Genomic DNA, 19,445 nt, shown 5'->3' with positions numbered 1-19,445 from the left:
CTCTTGCCCGAAGGTTCTATTGTAGGGTAAGCCGGAGCGGTCGTGGTCCCGCACACTGTGCCGCCGATCCTTGATGGCCCGAGCGTGGCCCGCGTGGTGCTCGCGTGGCCCGGGAGTCCTTCCCCCGGCGAAGCTCTGCTTAAAGGGGCGGGTTGGTGCGGGGTTATTGAGCGGTGAGTGTCTCCCACAGGATGGAATGCATCCACCGCCCTCGCGCAAGTATCCACAGCGAGACCGTCACTACAGCCCCCGCCGGACCTGGGAACGGCGCGGCCGAGGCGGCCGGGCCTACGGTCCGGGCGAGCACCAGGCCGGGAACGATTACCAGACGAGGAAAGTGGCAAAGGCCCGGCGCGGTAAACCCTGGCACGATACCAGGACTAGTAAGGGCGCGGCCAAGGATCAGAAGGCGAAGGACGAGGCTAAAGCATCGGGAGACCCGGACAGGGACGATGCCGACGCCTCCACAGCCGATGCCAGCCAGAGGTAAGCCTCGGCCTCTGTACGCCCGCACGCCACGGTACTCCCGTGACCGAGACTAGCCTCTCGGCGGGTGCGGGAGGACGGCCGAGATTTTCTCTTTCAGGTGATCAGCGACGGGTGTCTCCCAGGTGATGTATTAACAGTAAGTTTACCCGTAGTCCCCGCCACAAGTTGGTATTATTTACTTATACACAAGTACAGTATCTTGTGGCTCCTCCCAGGTGGGTGCCCTTAATATTGGTACATTACTCACTCCAGCACAGTGCAGTACAGTACTACAGGCTCTTGTGCTGGAGTGACTCTTGTGTTAAGATATAGTTCATAGAATCATTAGTTAAGGTGGATATAAACCACACCTCAACCTGCTCAGTTGTTTTATCCTTCCCTCTTGTCCCGGTCAACAACAACAATGTTCCACACCCATAATAACTGTACCACTCTGTAAACACCTCCACAAACTAACCATCCTCATGCATGTGTACAGTACAGGGCCGTCAAAATGGTTCATGGTGATAAGTGATGATAGTCTTGATCGTTGGTGTAGTCCAGACCATTAATGAGACCAATTGTAATTCTAGCCTTTATGGTACACTGAAGATTAGCACCCCTTCCTCCCTCACCCTCCCTCCCTCACCCCACATAGTTTCAGGGTGCTTGAACATCAGGCAATGTGGTAAACCTTTTGTTTGAGGAAGGGAAATGGGTGACCTCAGGTGAGCACTTAAGTGATGGGTGACCAGGTGAGCACTTGGGGTAGGAGAGTGACTACAGGTGACCACTCAAGAGATGGGTGACCAGGTGAGCACTTGGGGGTAGGAGAGTGACTACAGGTGACCACTCAACAGATGGGTGACCAGGTGAGCACTTGGGGGTAGGAGAGTGACTACAGGTGACCACTCAAGAGATGGGTGACCAGGTGAGCACTTGGGGGTAGGAGAGTGACTACAGGTGACCACTCAACAGATGGGTGACCAGGTGAGCACTTGGGGGTAGGAGAGTGACTACAGGTGACCACTCAACAGATGGGTGACCAGGTGAGCACTTGGGGGTAGGAGAGTGACTACAGGTGACCACTCAAGAGATGGGTGACCAGGTGAGCACTTGGTTAGGTGATGGGGGAATTTTTAATCGTCGGGTAAATCATAAATCTGTAGAGGCTAATATTACACAAGATCTCGTTCCTTGGCTCTATCTCCGCCACACCTCTGGGGGTCGGAGAGATCCTGTACTAGACAACACTGGGGAGGAGATGACTCGGAGATATTTACCCGTTACCAGCGACGAGTTTAGTGTGAGTCATACTACCCCATTGGTGTCAGTTTTGGAACCCTGGCATAAATTTTGGAACCATGGCATCAATTTCGAAACCCTGGCATCAATTTTGAAACCCTGATATAAATTTTGAAACCCTGGCATCAATTTTGTAACCCTGACATCAATTTTGAAACCCTGGCATCAATTTTGTAACCCTGGCATCAATTTCGAAACCCTGGCATCAATTTTGTAACCCTGACATCAATTTTGAAACCCTGGCATCAATTTTGAAACCTCAGCAGCAATTTTGAAACCCTGACGTAAATTTTTTCACCCCTGACATCAATTTTGTAACCCTGACATCAATTTTGAAACCCTGGCATCAATTTTGAAACCTCAGCAGCAATTTTGAAACCCTGACGTAAATTTTTTCACCCCTGACATCAATTTTGTAACCCTGACATCAATTTTGTAACCCTGACATCAATGTTGTAACCCTGACATCAATTTTGTAATCCTGACATCAGTTTTGAAAGCCCTGTATAATTAAGTAAAAGTTGATACTTAATAATCTCAACTGTATTCCCTGTACTAGGTGTCATTGTCTGCTACCCTGTCATTATTATTATCATTATTACGCGGAGGTCTAAGAATACCTGTACAGATTGTGTTCCCAATATGTACTTGTTTGGGACAGGTACACTTACGCGTCAGTCGTAGTTTGTTGTCGAATCTATATAAAACCAAACGAATTTAAACTTTTGTCTTCAAGAATGTAAGCCAAGTTTATTGACTCTAGTCTAGTCCGGTCTAACCAGATTTAGTCGTATATATAATCAAGTTAAACTAAAACTAATCACAGCTAACTAAACTTTTAACCAAATTTGATCACATCCAACCTAACCTAACCAAATTTTAGTCACATTCAACCAAAATTTCACTGATCTAAATGACCTTTACACACACACACACACACACACACACACACACACACACACACACACACACACACACACACACTTAAAGTTGTACAGGTATTCTCATTAACCTTCGGGGGTCAGAACGGGATGGGACGGGGGACGGGGAACAGGATGGGACAGGACGGTCTAGGTGTTCTCATTCCTCCTCCTATAAATCATCGAGTATTTGTCGTTCCCAGTGAAGCAGCATCCAAGGAGGAGAAGAAGGGAGGCAGTGAGGAGGAGGAGGAGGAGGAGTCGCTTCACCAAGGTGCAGAAGGGCAGAAGAAATCCGCAGAGGATAAAGGAGGCGAGAAGGAGGTAAGCGGTGGGTGGGAGTGTGGGTGGGGGGTGTGGGTGGGTGTTTTTATCATTGAAATATGTGATCAAATAAAGATTAATTTTTCCATTTTATTTTGATTTATAATATCTGTCTTCTTCCTCTCCTCTCCTCCTTCTTCCTCTTCCCTCCTCTCCTCCTCCTCTCTTCTTCTCTATCTATATCATCATCTTTCATTAAATCTGTCCACTAACCTTCCTATCTCGTCCACAGTCTGAGGAGATCACATGGTTACCGAGAGAGGCTCTAAAGTGCCACATGTGTAATCTCTCCAAGTTCCCAGATATCAAGGTAATTATTGTCAAGGTATATTTATTATTAATTTACCTTAAAATCCCTAAAATTCTTAAAAAATTCCCCCCAAAATACTTAAAAATCTCTAGAATTCCACAAAAATCCCTGAAATTGCCAACTAAAGATTCCCTACCTCTAATTCCATCCAGATATCAAGGTATTTATTATCTTAAGGTATATTTATTATTATCTTACCTTAAAATCCCTAAAAACCCTACAAATCCCTTAAAATTCCCCCCAAAACTTAAAAAATATCCCTAAAATTGTCAGTTAACTATTCCATACCTATCTAATTCTCAACCAAAACTCAGGGACATTGTAACGTGTAGTGGTGATGTTTGCCATCCCCGTAGTTGATTTCCACAGTCATTAAGTGTACGTATCTAGGCTCGTGTGCGTGTCTAAGCTTGTGTGCGCATGTAGGCTCGTGCGCGTGTCTAGGCTTGTGTGCGCCTGTAGGATCGTGTGTGTGTCTAGGTTTGTGTGCATAGATAGCATACCTGGTACCTGTGTGAACCCCAGGTAATTAATAGTATACCAGGTACTGTATTAACACCTGTCCCCTCCCCCCCCCAGGCTTACCTACGTCACCTGGAGAGCCGAAAGCACGAGAATATGAAGTATGCTTTCCACATTAAGGGTGCGGCTATACTCCACTTCCTGAGGGCAGAGTCTAAGGTGCGTTCTGTGTTATTTTGTTCTTTAGGGCTGATTTTAAGGTGTGTTATTTGTTGTTTTGTTCATAAAGTGCCAATTATAAAGTGCGTTCTCTCTTATTTTGCTCATAAAGTGCCAATTCTAAAGTGCGTTCTCTTATTTTGTTCATAAAGAGCCAATTCTAAGGTGCGTTCTCTGTTATTCTGTTTAAGTGCCAAGTTTAAAGTGTCATCTGTTATTTTGTTCTTCAGTGCCAGGTTTAAGGTGCATTCAGTTACCACACCTCTCTCTCTCTCTCTCCGTAGCTGGCCTCCCAACGCCGCATAGTCAAGAGCCATCGCCGAGGCATCATGGCACCCATCCTTCGGTGCCGCAAGTGCCAGTGTGAGATCATCGGGTACATGAGGGAACATGCCAAGACTGTAGAGCATATTGTGAGTCACTGTACCTCCCTCACTACAGTTATTGATGCTAAATGAAGGCCTAAAGCGGTGTGATTTTGTACGAGTTTATGGTGAAATTGATGTGATTATGTTGAAATAGGAGTGATTTTGTAGGGGTTTATGGTGAAATAGATGTGATTATGGTGAAATAGGAGTGATTTTGTAGGAGTTTATGGTGAAATAGATGTGTTTATGGTGAAATAGAAATGATTTTGTAGGTTATGGTGAAATAGAACACATTCTCCGTCACTGTATCTCCCTCGCTACAGGAATACCTAACCTAACCTACCCTAACCATAACCTAACCAAACCTAACCAAAGCTAAACTCCTGTATATCCCCCTTGCAGGCACTGAGGAACTACCTGCGTGTACAGTGCTGTGGTAACACCTACTTCAACAGGGCTGACTTGGAGGAGCACCGACTATCCCTCCTTCATCTTAAGGTACGTACATGTGTGTGTGTGTGTGTGATGGGACCTTGATATAATGGACCTTTCTCTCTCTCTGCATACTCTAAAATTGAATTAGATAGAAGGGATTCTCACTATACACAGGCTGTCTTGAAGGTCGCGTGAATGTTTTTCCGATACAACAGCAACATTGTCCCTCTTGATGTGTGAGGGCCGTCACGAGCGTAGACGATGTTGACGGTGTGATGCAGAAACATTCACGCGATCGTCACAACAATCTGTAGGGCACTGTGTTTTTTTTTTAGACACCCTGTAGAATCTTATTGCTGGTAATGTTATTTTATGTACGACACAGATCATTATTTACGAATGAGTTGTGTTCTTGAGTCCTTTTGTTTGCGAGTCCAGTTGTCCGTGAGTCGAAACTGTACTCTCGTAGCTACCAAACATATTGTAAATAAATAAATGTCATACAGTACAGCTATACCTTAGTGATAAATACAACATATTATTTAACAGGTTAACGACTTTTAACGCCATTTTAAACGTATAAATAACAGCAGTACTTACGGCTCCCACCTCCAACGGCCAATTAGACAGAGACAATTTGTTTGGTAACTCTGAAGTGTTTGTAAATAGAGTAACACCTGTACACATTAACACCTGTACACACTAACACCTGTACACACTAACACCTGTACACACTAACACCTGTACACACTAACACCTGTACACACTAACACCTGTACACACTAACACCTGTACACACTAACACCTGTACACACTAACACCTGTACACACTAACACCTGTACACATTAACACCTGTACACATTAACACCTGTACACACTAACACCTGTACACATTAATACCTGTACACATTAACACCTGTACACATTAACACCTGTACACACTAACACCTGTACACATTAACACCTGTACACACTAACACCTGTATACATTAACACCTGTCGTTTTGTCTCTAATCTATGCTGTCTTTTACAGAATCAACTTGAACTGGAGCAGAAACAAAAGGAGGAGGATGAGAACAAGACAGATGACGTGGGAGTACCCGAGAATGGTGAGGGGGAGGGTGTGGGAGGGCAGGTAAGGGTGTATGTATGTTTGTGTGTGTGTAGTTAAAATAATTTGATTGGCTGAGAAAAAAAATCATGAAACCACATTAAACCAAATTGGATTCAGAAACGTCAAAAAAAAAAAAACGCCTCACTGATTGATCTAATTGACCTTTCACCACCATTAACCCCCCCAGAGCTAATTGACCTCTCGATGTAAATAATCGTTCTCACCGCCGTTGAACCCCCACAGCTAATGGCAAGTTGTTCGCCGAGACCATTGAATTGCTGAAGAAATGCAAGTACGCAGAGGCGACTAGCCCGGAGACGCTGCTGCCGTACGACCCGTCTGTGCCCCAAGGTAAGTCACACACCCACCCAGAATGACTGTGAGTGTGTACTGTACCCCAATGGAGAATATATACGTGGAGACCTTATGTTTATTTAATCTTTCAGGGTTTAAACTATATGTATAGACCTAATGTATATGTATTCTTTCAGGGTTAAACTTCATATGGAAAAAATCACATTATCGCTGCCAAGTTTGTCGCATGGCAAGGTTGACCTCCGCAGCAGACACTGAGGAACACTTCAAGTCTCTCGATCACTACAACAACATGCTCGCTCACCTCAGCAAGATTGAGGTGAGTTGTGTCCTAGGGTCGGGGAGAAGTTGCCATAATTGTAAGAATTTGACTTTTTTCAGGGAGTCGCCATATTTTTTTCCAGGGAGTTGCCATAATTTTTAAAGGGAGTCGCCATATTTTTTTCCAGGGAGTTGCCATAATTTTTAAAGGGAGTCGCCATATTTTTTTTCCCAGGGAGTCGCCATATTTTTTTCTTCCAGGAACCGCCATATTTTTAAAGAGTTGCCATATTAGGATTCACCATAGCTGATGCATACCTTGTGTGTTAACGGAGACATTTCTAACCCTCTTGTGTCCTCCGTGCTAACATAGGAGGAGCGGGAACAGAAGAGGAAGAAATTGGAGATGGAGGAGATGAAGATGAAGGCACTCAAGAGGAAGAACGAGGAACTGGCCGCCATTATGAAGGAGGAAGAGGAGGAGGAAGAGGAAGAGGAGGAGGAGGAGGAGGAGGAGGAGGAGGCCAAGAAGAAGAGCGGAGTACAGGACGAAGGGGAGGAGATCAGCTTCGAGGATATGCACAATATGGAGACGGTCGATGAGGCCTCGGATGACGGGGATCAACACATGCACAGCGGAGAAGAGGACGGAGACGAGCATGATGATTCGGTGAGTGACGGAGACCAGGAGATTAGTCATCCCTAGTTTGTATCACCTGGAGATTATTTCGGTCTCATCCTAACCTAACCTAACCCACCCTACCCCCACAGGTAGTATTTGGGTGTTTAATAATCATGTGAAAATAAGCATAAATTATTGTTTTCCAGGGAGTTGCCATAATTTTTAAAGGGAGTCGCCATATTTTTTTTCCCAGGGAGTCGCCATATTTTTTTCTTCCAGGAACCGCCATATTTTTAAAGAGTTGCCATATTAGGATTCACCATAGCTGATGCATACCTTGTGTGTTAACGGAGACATTTCTAACCCTCTTGTGTCCTCCGTGCTAACATAGGAGGAGCGGGAACAGAAGAGGAAGAAATTGGAGATGGAGGAGATGAAGATGAAGGCACTCAAGAGGAAGAACGAGGAACTGGCCGCCATTATGAAGGAGGAAGAGGAGGAGGAAGAGGAAGAGGAGGAGGAGGAGGAGGAGGAGGAGGAGGCCAAGAAGAAGAGCGGAGTACAGGACGAAGGGGAGGAGATCAGCTTCGAGGATATGCACAATATGGAGACGGTCGATGAGGCCTCGGATGACGGGGATCAACACATGCACAGCGGAGAAGAGGACGGAGACGAGCATGATGATTCGGTGAGTGACGGAGACCAGGAGATTAGTCATCCCTAGTTTGTATCACCTGGAGATTATTTCGGTCTCATCCTAACCTAACCTAACCCACCCTACCCCCACAGGTAGTATTTGGGTGTTTAATAATCATGTGAAAATAAGCATAAATTATTGTTAAGTTGCTCTCTCTCTCTCTCTCTCTTCCTTCCTTCCTTCCTTCCCCTCCCTCCCTCCCTTCTTCTCTCCCTAACATAACAGATATTCATATCAAGTTGCTTTGTCTCTTCCTCCTTCTCCCCTCCCTCTCTACCTTCCTTCCTTCTCTCCCTGTGTTTATATCATCATCATCATTATTGTCATCATCATCATTGTCATCGTTGTCATCATCATTGTTATCATTATTGTCATCATTGCAGGTTGAAGAAGAAAATGAAGACCTGACAGGATTGAAAACTGATGACTTGGAGGATGACTCGGACATACAGGAAGTTGGTGAAGATGATGATGGTGACTATGGTGAAGAGGATGTATGGTGAGTCATGGTGTATGGTGAGTCATGGTGTATGGTGAGTCATGGTTTATGGTGTGTATGGTTAGTCATGGTTTATTGTGTGTGTGTGTGTAAGGAGACAGTAAAAGCTTTTGCGTTTAATGCCCTGTGTTTGTGTTTCAGCATGCAGGACGACAAACAGACCCCAGAGAAGGAACCTAATGGGGCCCCGGAGTCAATAGATGAAGCCATGAAGGAGGAACTTGAGGATGAAGTGGAGGAAGTGGGAGAGGATATGGTTGAGGAGGAGGAGGAGGAGGAGGAGAAGGAGGAGGAGGAGAAGGAGGAGGAGGAGAAGAAGAAGAAGAGTGACAAGGTAGAGGAGAAGAAGATTGAAAAGGTAGAGGAGAAGAAGATTGAAAAGGTAGAGGAGAAGAAGATTGAAAAGGTAGAGGAGAAGAAGATTGAAAAGGTAGAGGAGAAGAAGATTGGAAAGGTAGAGGAGAAGAAGATTGAAAAGGTAGTACAGGTGAAGGAAGAGGTCAGAAAGAGCAGTGAGCCAACGACCACTCCAACTGCCCGTCGGGGTCGAGGGAGAGGCACAGTGCGACCCAGCAAATAGGTCCGACCTCTCGACGATTTTGTGATTGGTTAACCAGGATAACGATGACCCGATTTTGTGGCAGGAGAAATATTACAGGTACAACATCGTGTAGGCTCAATTGTAGGTTAAGTTGGCTGGTTTGGCGAGCGGATGGTTGGTCTGTTTAGGTGTAATAGATCATAACCTGATCTTTAAATAGCTGCCATCATCAGTGGTAGTTAGCTGTAGGGACGGTGGCCATCATCAGTGGTAGTTAGCTGTAGGGACGGTGGCCATCATCAGTGGTAGTTAGCTGTAGGGACGGTGGCCATCATCAGTGGTAGTTAGCTGTAGGGACGGTGGCCATCATCAGTGGTAGTTAGCTGTAGGGACGGTGGCCATCATCAGTGGTAGTTAGCTGTAGGGACGGTGGCCATCATCAGTGGTAGTTAGCTGTAGGGACGGTGGCCATCATCAGTGGTAGTTAGCTGTAGGGACGGTGGCCATCATCAGTGGAAATTTTGTCTCCATACCTTTAGACTTTAAAGATAAAATTCCATAAAAACTTTGTAATGGAATATTTTTTTAATCGACAAAAGTTCGTAGATAAAAAAACAAATTACGAAGTGAAGTATTTTGGTTAACCGAGACCTTGGCACTGTCCACTTACCTTGGCACTGTCCACTTCTTGCCAGCCAATCTTGAGGCCTAAGACACGTGAATCGAGACATTGACGACGACAGACGATCGTGACGGAAAGTAATGTAACCATGAATGTAAAGAAGATGATTTAGGGTTTTCATTTGGCTTATGCTGATCCCACTGACTTGAGTGTTAAAATGGGATCAGTGACTCTGGTGTATGTAGAACCAGGTACTGTGAGGTCACTGTTCTAAAGAGGGTTAATGTGAGGTCAATATAGAGTTGGTTATTCTTGATAAAATCACACGGGGAAAAGGGAAACAACGGAGCACCTTAGCTTTTGTCTTTATTCAAGACATCTTCAGAGGGAACTGGATTACATGGACAGAGAGAGGCTTAAATATACAGGGTGACCTTATTAAACATGTGGTCAGGTCATAATGATGTCATCCACTAATCCCCACACCAACACACACGTAGAGGAGCTTAAGATAAGGGGGGTGACGTGACTAGTCAGGTCAGGTCAAAAATAAGGGACCCACTAATAACTATCATACATCTAGATCAAAGGTTTTCAAAGCATTTTTAACCTTGGGCCACTGACAAATAAATTTATGTAACATATCAGTTTTGAACTGACCATCACTAAGGTTTATTGATTTTAATTCCTTAATCAAACAAGCTTCAACCAGAAGTCTTTCTGTGACACAAGATGATTTGAATACTTCTAAGCTTTTTTCCCAAGCAATGAGATGATTATTATTCGTAACATGAACGAACAGGGCACTGCTTTCAGATGCTGTTCTGATATTGTACTTATGTTGTCTGATTCTGAGCAGCAATGTTTTTCATGTCTGTCCTACATAATTACCATTACATTTGCTACATGGAATACAATAAACACTTCCATTTACATTCAAACTTGGGCTATTCCTTATTAACATATTGGTAATGGTTGAGTCATACTTGAAAACAACATTAATATTTAGTAGTTTGAGGGACCGAACTAACGGGACAAATTCATTACGATAGGGCAGAGTCAAAATATTCTTAAGTGTAGGAATTTGCCTGGTTTGAGAGGAATGAAAGGATTTTTTAGCCCTTTTAAGGCAATGATCAACAAACACACAAGGGTACCCAAGTTTTTGTGCAATGGAACGAATGTGTTTCAATTCATCATCAATAAATTCAGCGTCACAAATAAACAGACATCTTAAGAACATAGCAGAAAAACTGACATTTTGGTAGACACCAGGTGATTCGATAAAAAGTGTATGAAACTGTCTACCTGTGTGGGCTTTCTGTATACCTTAAATTTGTAGTTGGTTAATGTGAGGTCAGGTTCCCAGTGTTGGTTAATGTGAGGTCAAGATCCCCTGTCCTCCCTTCCTAGAGATGGCCACTGTTACATTAGCCCAGATCTTGTTGACATTAACCCCCCCCAATCTCTCAGACAAAGCCACATTAACCTAAAGTTAACTCGCTTGATGAACCACCGGATGATCGGATAGGTTTGGTTAGTGTTAGGTTAGACCAGGTTAGATTCATGTTTGGTTATGTTAGGTTAGGTTAGAAAGTGTTTGTTAGGTTAGATTAGGTTTGGTTAGGTTAGGTTAAGACACATCAACTTTACTGTACTGTTGGTATTATTGCACCAATTTATGGATACATTTTACAAGTTATTGAATAGAAACGATAATAAAACAGTTGTCTTGTATTAAAGTTCTACAGCGTTGGAATCTTTTATATGAACATAGATTTAAAATTTGGATTATAAGTTGAATTCTAAAAATTCATTTCACACTTACCATGTTTTTTTTTAAGTGCGTCTATTTAGGAACATTAAAACGCACTCTCATATATTCAGGATGTATTTTTTTTTTTTTATTAGTTTGTTTGAATGCGTTTCTTCGTGTTAGGGTCATTAAAACACACCTCATATTTACCAAGGAATTTTTTGAGTGCGTTTTGTCGTGTTCGGGACAGTAAAACACAACTCAAAATTACCAAGTATTTTTATTATGTTCAGTGTGCGTTTCATATGATTAAGGAGACAATTACGTTCCTTAACTAATTTTTATTATTTAGAAATCTTAAAATCACCTGGTTTTTTTTTTTTAAGTATAATTGTACGAATGTGATTTAAGGTCAAGTTTAATTGCTTTTATGTTCGATCGTTAACATGTTTCAATAAATACAGGTTCTCCTACTTGACCATTTTGGATTTTATTTCATATTTCCTGTTGTTTAAACCAAGTTTTTTTTTAGCCCATGTCATAAACGGTATAAACAAAGTGTGTTTGACCCATTTCTCTCTATTACAATGTATAGATCAAAATTTTTAACCCATGTTATTTAAATGAGTAGAAATATAGTGTTTTAACCCTTGTGTCTTAACTCGGGGTTAAGTCATAATATTCAAGGGGTTAAATCATCATACTCAAGGGGTTAAATCATCATACTCAAGGGGTTAAATTATCATACTCAAGGGGTTAAATCATCATACTCAAGGGGTTAAATCATCATACTCAAGGGGTTAAATTATCATACTCAAGGGGTTAAATCATCATACTCAAGGGGTTAATGCTCTACTTCTTCTCAAAGGTCAAAAAAAACAACTCAATATTTCAATAATTTCTGTGAATAAACTGAAAAAATGTACAATAATTTAACAAATCATAGACCAGTATTATAATTATTGCTCTTACAAATAAACAAGATTATATAACAGAATGGGATGACGTTTACAAGTGAGTGTTGTGAAACGTAGAGTTGTGAGTGGTTCTGAGAGGTTGTGAGGCATTGTGAGGCATTGTAAGAGGTTCTGAGGCATTGTGAGAGGTTCTGAGGCATTGTGAGAGGTTCTGAGAGGTTGTGAGGCATTGTGAGAGGTTCTGAGAGGTTGTAAGGCATTGTGAGAGGTTCTGAGAAGTTGTGAGAGGTTCTGAGAGGTTGTAAGACCTGATTATCTCTATAACATCATTATTGGTCATTATTTCATCATTACTGAATCATCCAAAACATGTTTCATAGATTTACAATTAACTTATAAATATCCACATATTTACTTTCAGAATGACTTTACACTTAAGCTGAGATTAAGCTGTTATTTAGAAGTCCAGCTTGTTGATGTCAGTGAGGTTAAATTGATTGCAGTTGAAGTCCAGCTAGTTGACATCGGTGAGATTAAATTGGCTGAAATTGGTGAAGTTTAATTGGCTGACATCGGTGATATTGAGAGAGAGAGTGTAGTTCGATGCATCCTGCTGCTCTGATTGGCTGGGCTGCATAAACTGGATCATGACGATAAAGTAAGTGACGACCGCACTCAGTACCTGTAGGGGTGATGTGAGATGTTTTGTGTGAGGGAAGATTGAGTTAAGTGATGTTATTAAGTGACGTGTTTTGTGTAGGGCAGAAGACCGTTTACACAATACTACTACTACACCTCCACCACACTTACCACCACTACACCCACCACCACCACACACCACTTACACCCACTATTTCCCCCACACCACTAAACACTACCACCCACTGCCTACCACCACTACAGATACGCTTCACACACACCTACCACCACTACACATACGCTTCACACACACCTACCACCATTACACCCACCACACACCCACAACACACCCACCACACACCCACTCACTGTTATGATAAATGGTCGATTGATGACGAAGAATTTGCCACCAGTGATGTACAAGGGCGACCCTGTCAATGCTGTCGTCAATTCGTCTTTCTGTAAGAGAGAGAGAGAGAGAGATAGTGTTTGACCTCACCTGACCTAACCACACAAAACACCATAGCAAAGACTGACTTACTACCTGACTGATTCATTAACTGATAACACTCACTGTCTGACAGGTGAGGTACTTACAGGTGAGGTACTGACTGGTGAGGTACAGACTGGTGAGGTACTGACAGGTGAGGTACTGACAGGTGAGGTACTGACAATATACTGCCAGACTGGGGGTCACTAATACTAAGGGTAAATACTTAACTCTAATCTTAATTTCTAAGGGTTGCTGCCACCAGACCCCCTCTGGACAGCATGTAGCTCGTTAGGTAGCGTGCAGAGTGGACTAGGCATTGGGTTAGGTTTTTCATTGACCAGATCGATAAGGGGAAGGAAGGGTGAAACCATAATATGTCTTAATTAATTTATTCTTTATAAAGCATACTGGTAAAAAACATACAAATGAATTGGTCTTCCTCAGAAGAACAACGAAAATGTTGGTTACCCAGATGGGCCCCAGACGTCTTACATTAATGGCGTGTCATCCACCTACTTATTGCATAACAATCTGTGACCACCTTACCTCGGTCATTCCTTCTTACACTATCCCTTAACACATCAGACTGCTCCACCTGTATGGAATATAGCACCGTCGGTTATCATACATAGTAGCACCATCTCAACACACATGTTACACTCCTCCCCTGCAGGTATGGGACTCATTGTAACTTTTAGGTATACACGACAGGCGCCTCGTTCGCACACCGCCCTCGGTGGGTAAAGACGAGGGCTTCACCAAGAGACATACCAGTACTATTTCTACGCCTGGTATTATAGGTCGCTCCAAGTGACGACCGCGGAGTTTCTCACGGTCTGCTTATTTGTTACTACTCATTTGGAGTGAGGTGCTGGGAATCCACAGGTTCACAGTGGATTGGCATAGCTGGGAGTAGTCACCACCTGGTGGGATGCTCACAGGGATAATGGCCGCCGCCCAGCAAGGCACTCCGACCGCATGGGACCCGAGGTGACGGTAGAACGGAGGGTACTCAGAAATAATGCCTGACGGGTGGTTATCACACACCCTGACACATTACTATTACACTTATACATCAGGCAAAGCTTTAAACTGTAATAACTGCTATATAAGCCTTAATTACAGGGCGGGATATAGCCCGATAGGACACTGACCTGAGGTGACGGTAGAACGGAGGGTACTGAGGGCAGTGCCCCGCCGCTCGTCACCGCGTAGGCCTACAGTTTCCAATCTTTAATTTTTACTTTTATTTCTTACGGTTCTCACCTGAACACTTTCCTGTATGTTGTAACTCATGCCGTATAAACACATATTTTAATCCTAAATTACACACTAAGGTAAGGTCTTGGTTTGCCAGTTCGTGGGTAAATTCATTGGGCTATAATATCAACGCGGCACACTCGAGGCGGGTACAGGACGCTCCCCAAACAAAGGCCGAATGTTCATGGTGTGGGTATATCCACTTCACTTAAAACTGTAATTAGGGATCCTCCTCTCACCCATTGCACTATTTGAACACAGACATAAGATTCTCTGATCACTGTACCTGTCGTGGGTATATGTCATAGCGAGGATACGAGGTGTATTAAGTTCACACCGACGCATACACGATATTTCCTTTCAAGTATAGTTTCTGGGTCACTTCCAACACCTCACATAGTTTTGATACATTTATCCTTTTTCCAGATCATTGTTCTCATGTATTTTCATATGATATCTGTGGAAGTTATGTTCGCTACACGTTCACAGACGTAAATAGTATGACCTTCAAACCATGATCCACACCTAGTCCTACAGTACACTAGTCCGGCTCAACTGGACTTTCCCAATCATCTTATGGATACCCTGAGTTCTCCTTAATGCTATGAATACATACAATTAACATAATATAACCTTACCTGGGTACAATACAACACATGATTCAGTAACATTGAGTAGGTGAGTTATCCTTTATCAATGTTTCCCGTTCTCTGAGATTCTACAAGCGCGGTGGATTTCAATGTTGTGTAGCGTAATATGAATTAAATGGGGTTTTTAGGAATGACAATGATGTGCGCAGTACAACAGGTGAGGTACTGACAGGTGAGGTACTTACATTAAATTTGTCTCTGTCTGAAGTGTCATAGGGAAGACCTCTTCTTAATACATCTATGCTGTCATCGGCCTGGTGGTGGAAAGATTACGTTAGGGTAGGGTAGGGTAGGTTAAACAGACACACGCACACAGACACTCGTGCACATGGATAGATATACATACACTTACCTACATATATATATATATATATACACTGCAAGTACGTACATATTCAGAGCTACATATACACAGTCATACACACATATTCTCTCTCTCTCTCTCTCTCTCTCAGGTCAGGTCAGGTCAGCCTAGACTACAATAACACATTTATAAATTTCAATATAACATTCCATCACCATCAACATCCCGACCAAACATTCACTCAAGATCATTCATTCACATTCCATTCATTCACACATCAGTTCCTATACACCCTAAAGGTATCAATTATTCTTCATTATACACAATATGGTATGTATAGAAGTATGTATGTTGGTATAGATGTGAGATTTAGTATGGTGGTTGGGTCTGTGATTAGGTGGTTGTGGTGTATTGTGTGTGGTGGTTTTTTTCTCTCTCTCTTTGGAAATATTTCTTCGCCTCTGAATAAAATCTTTGTATACAAGCTTTCACATGCTAAGGTATTCACTGGTGGTCTGCTGTTGGTATTGTGACAGACAGACAGACACACACACACACACGAACAGACAGACTTACCACCTCCTGTACAGCAGCAGCCGAGAGAGACACCTGCACAAAGACGGCTGCAGTCTGTAGTGTCATGAGGCTTGTAGCTATTACCCCATCAGCTGAGTATTGACTGGACCCTATACGGTAGGCTAAGAGGTACAACTCGGTGCAGAGAATTATCACCTGTATGGAAGAGAGAGGGATGGGTGGGTGGTTGTGGGAGACAGAGGGGGTGGGTGGGTGGGTGGTTGTGGGGACAGAGAGGGGTGGGTGGGTGGTTGGAGACAGAGAGGGATGGGTGGGTGGTTGTGGGAGACAGAGGGGGTGGGTGGGTGGGTGAGAGAGGGGTGGCAGGTGGTGGGGAGACAGAGGGGGTGGGTGGGGTGGTTGTGGGAGACAGAGGGGGGTGGGTGGGTGGGTGGTTGTGGGAGACAGAGAGGGGTGGGTGGGTGGTTGTGGGAGAGAGAGAGGGGTGGGTGAGAGGGGTGAGGGAGAGAGAGGGGTGGGGAGGTGGTTTAAGAGATATTAGATCCTTAAAATAACAAAGGTAAAAATAATCAATTTCCTCCTAACTGGTGATATGAGAACGTATCTAACCGACCGAACTTGTATTAAAAAACCCAACTAACTCATCTTAGACAGACAAACCTGCCAATGTACTCACCGTAGATGCATAATAACACTGTAGCATTGGACCGAAGATGTACTCTGTCTCACGGACTAGACGGACTAGTTGGTAGTGACTTTGGACCAGAAGGCCAAGGCGTCCTCTGGTTCGATCCCTGCGTTGCCAGATGTCTTGTGGGGAGAAAGTTGAGTAAATGTATTGAGTACGATGACTTAGTTTTGAGTACGATGTCTTAAACCCTTGAGTACGGTGATTTAAACCTTGAGTACGATGGTTTAAACCTTGAGTACGATGACTTAACCCCTCGAGTCCAATGTCTTAACCCCTTGAGTACAATAACTGAATTTCTTGAGGAATTAAGAAAGGTTTTGTTAGATTAGATTAAGTTAACATACCTTCAAGGGTGTTCCTGAGCTGAGTGTTCCAAGCGCCTAGACCGTTCTTGAGGAGGTGACAGTTTGTGGTAAAGGAGAATAATGACCCCTTAAACACACAGAAGATATGAAGGCATACTACACATGTTAACACCCGCAGTACCTGTGTGGTGGGGGTGTATATTGTTAGTTAGGTATCTGTCTGTCTGCCTGGAATTATCTGTCTTTCTGTCAATATATATATATACATTTCTCTCTCTCTCTCTCTCTCTCTCTCTCTTTAAAAAACCTTGTAGATGTGTGTGTGTGTTTTGGTGTGTATGTGTGTGTGTTGGTGTATGTACAGTATGTGTGTGTATATATTTTGTGTGGGTGTATGTGTTGGGTGTGTGTTTGTGTGTATTACCTTGGTGAGGGCAGGTGAGAGGGTGAACCAGGTGTGAGGCATTAAGAGGATCATCTGAGCCACACCATCAAATCCATGAGACACAACAGCTGGGACACCTGAGACAGCCATGACCATGAACGACACTGAGAACAACATCAGAAACAAGACCTGAACACGGACAACCACGTACAGACCGTCCGTGGGGTCCAGATCAGCCGCGGCAACGAGGCTGTTCCACGTGTTGAGTAGTTCGCATAGACGACTTCCGGAGTAGATGGCATTGAGGACTTGTGCCCAGGCGTTGACTAGGTTCCCGGCTATGAGGATCACGACCATGAGTTTAATACCGAAGACGTTGATCTCCTCCTGTGTGTGGTGAGTCTCTCTGCTGGTGAAGGTGGTGACAAGGCCTACCATAGTGGTGATGATCAGTGCGGTGAAGTACAGAGCCGTCAGGAGGGTGTGGAAGCCGGCCAGACTCTTGAGGTTGACTTTGTATCGTCCGTCAGCGAGGTCGTAGGTGTATGGCATGACCCCTAAGATTCTCATCAAGATCCTGAAGGGCATGAGAGGCGGTTTGAGGGTGTTGGTGATCCTAGGGGCCCCGTGGTCACCCCCAGGAAGCATCAATACACCCATCATCTCAAGCTCATCCTTCATCACATCCTGTCGAGGTTCAGGGATCCCGAAGGCCTCATCGAACCTCACACCTCTGAGGCGTCTCTCCACCCTCGATGCCCACATGTCTTGCTTGGCCTTCACTAACTGGCCCTGGCCCCTTAGTCCGCCCAGCCAGCCACCTTTCATCTCACCACCAGCCTCCATCACTACACCTCTACCTTAACTTTGACACCCGATGTGACACCTGAGGACTGAGTGTGTCACGTGTGTCATACAGCACCTTGACACTCGCCTCCATCCTCCTCCCTACACCCAGCAGCCTGTGTGTCGTGTAGTGAGTGACGGCAGAGTACTCATTCTAACTTGTATATAGTGGGCGGAGTCATGGCAAACCACGCCCCCTTCCCACTGAGCCCGTGTGGTCCTCCTAATAGGCGGAGCTACAGTTAGCCACGCCCCTCCCAGGACATGAGGGCGGGTGTGGGCGGAGCTTCACACCCCAGCAACAGATGTAAACAAATTGGAATTTTTGAAATGCTAGATAGATAATACACGCACACACACACACACACACACACACACACACACACACACACACACACACACACACACACACACACACACACACACACACACACACACACACACACACACACTATTAATATCATGTTACAACACTATAACCCTGATATAGCTAGGATGTATAAGATATATAAGCCGGTACACCTCTCATAAGGGGAACTATAAATCCAGGTTGTGTATAGTCGTATAGATCAATAAACACTAACTCATTCTTATATAATTAAGTATAAAGGAGAGTTATTATTTAGTACACCTCTATTATATTTTAAGCTATTTATTATATTTTGAAAGATTGTTTATTGTTGGTGTAAGTAATAGTTTTAAGAAGGTTATATTGACCGTGTTTATGAATGGTATTGTGTTGGTGACTACAGATGGCGTTAGGTTAAGTTGTGTTAGGTTGAGTGAGTTAGGTTAAATATGGAAGCTCAGTTAGGTTTATTTTGGTTAGGTTAAGGTTAGGTAGGGTTAGGTTAGGTCAGGTCAGGTCAGGTCAGGTTAGGTTAGGTAGGGTTAGGTCAGGTTAGGTCAGGTCAGGTCAGGTCAGGGTATATAGCAAACATACCATTGCCAAGGCAGGGTGTTGTGTAGACCAGGCTGGTGGCACCATCAACATACCCTGTGCCACGCCGTCTAGGACATGACCTATGATCTTAGGGTAGTCCAGAAGGGTCAGGGTCAACAGGGCACACCAAAAGAAGGCCAGAAAGATGACCTGCAGAAGTACTGACGATCGGACACCCTGCACCGGATTCAGATCAGTCCCGGCCACCAAGGTGTTCCAGTCGTTGAGGAGACCAC

At 43.9% G+C, this 19,445-nt stretch overlaps 3 protein-coding genes across 3 annotated transcripts in view; 2 read left to right on the top strand and 1 right to left on the bottom strand.

The window, feature by feature from the left end:
* The window catches only part of LOC121867743 (glutamic acid-rich protein-like), a 12,496-nt gene extending 5,273 nt beyond the window's left edge, over positions 1 to 7,223 (top strand). Inside the window, exons 6-15 of the mRNA XM_042367806.1 lie at positions 191 to 486; positions 2,897 to 3,017; positions 3,250 to 3,327; positions 3,907 to 4,008; positions 4,293 to 4,421; positions 4,779 to 4,874; positions 5,846 to 5,921; positions 6,170 to 6,277; positions 6,418 to 6,560; positions 6,876 to 7,223. Of these exons, the coding sequence (XP_042223740.1) occupies positions 191 to 486; positions 2,897 to 3,017; positions 3,250 to 3,327; positions 3,907 to 4,008; positions 4,293 to 4,421; positions 4,779 to 4,874; positions 5,846 to 5,921; positions 6,170 to 6,277; positions 6,418 to 6,560; positions 6,876 to 7,208 (1,482 nt within the window). The 3' untranslated portion in view covers positions 7,209 to 7,223. The remainder of the gene's footprint in view (positions 1 to 190; positions 487 to 2,896; positions 3,018 to 3,249; positions 3,328 to 3,906; positions 4,009 to 4,292; positions 4,422 to 4,778; positions 4,875 to 5,845; positions 5,922 to 6,169; positions 6,278 to 6,417; positions 6,561 to 6,875) is intronic.
* A 273-nt stretch (positions 7,224 to 7,496) lies between these two features.
* Positions 7,497 to 9,192, top strand: LOC121867742 (cilia- and flagella-associated protein 251-like). The gene is made up of 3 exons (XM_042367805.1): positions 7,497 to 7,812; positions 8,205 to 8,320; positions 8,462 to 9,192. The coding sequence occupies exons 1-3, from the start codon at positions 7,549 to 7,551 to the stop codon at positions 8,898 to 8,900; spliced, it is 819 nt and encodes a 272-aa protein (XP_042223739.1). The 5' UTR covers positions 7,497 to 7,548; the 3' UTR covers positions 8,901 to 9,192.
* A 2,934-nt stretch (positions 9,193 to 12,126) lies between these two features.
* On the bottom strand, positions 12,127 to 17,264 carry LOC121867674. The gene is made up of 6 exons (XM_042367692.1): positions 17,075 to 17,264; positions 16,716 to 16,849; positions 16,079 to 16,234; positions 15,384 to 15,452; positions 13,165 to 13,254; positions 12,127 to 12,838 (listed from the first exon to the last, which is right to left on the bottom strand). Exons 2-6 carry the CDS (start codon positions 16,740 to 16,742, stop codon positions 12,671 to 12,673), a joined length of 510 nt encoding a protein of 169 aa, XP_042223626.1. The 5' UTR covers positions 16,743 to 16,849; positions 17,075 to 17,264; the 3' UTR covers positions 12,127 to 12,670.
* Positions 17,265 to 19,445: the final 2,181 nt, after the last annotated feature.

This window comes from Homarus americanus, unplaced genomic scaffold (assembly GCF_018991925.1).
Source record: "Homarus americanus isolate GMGI-L3 unplaced genomic scaffold, GMGI_Hamer_2.0 scaffold46583, whole genome shotgun sequence".
NCBI lineage: Eukaryota > Metazoa > Arthropoda > Malacostraca > Decapoda > Nephropidae > Homarus > Homarus americanus.
Note: the sequence above shows the minus strand (reverse complement) of the source record. Positions and strands in the feature narration are given on the sequence as shown.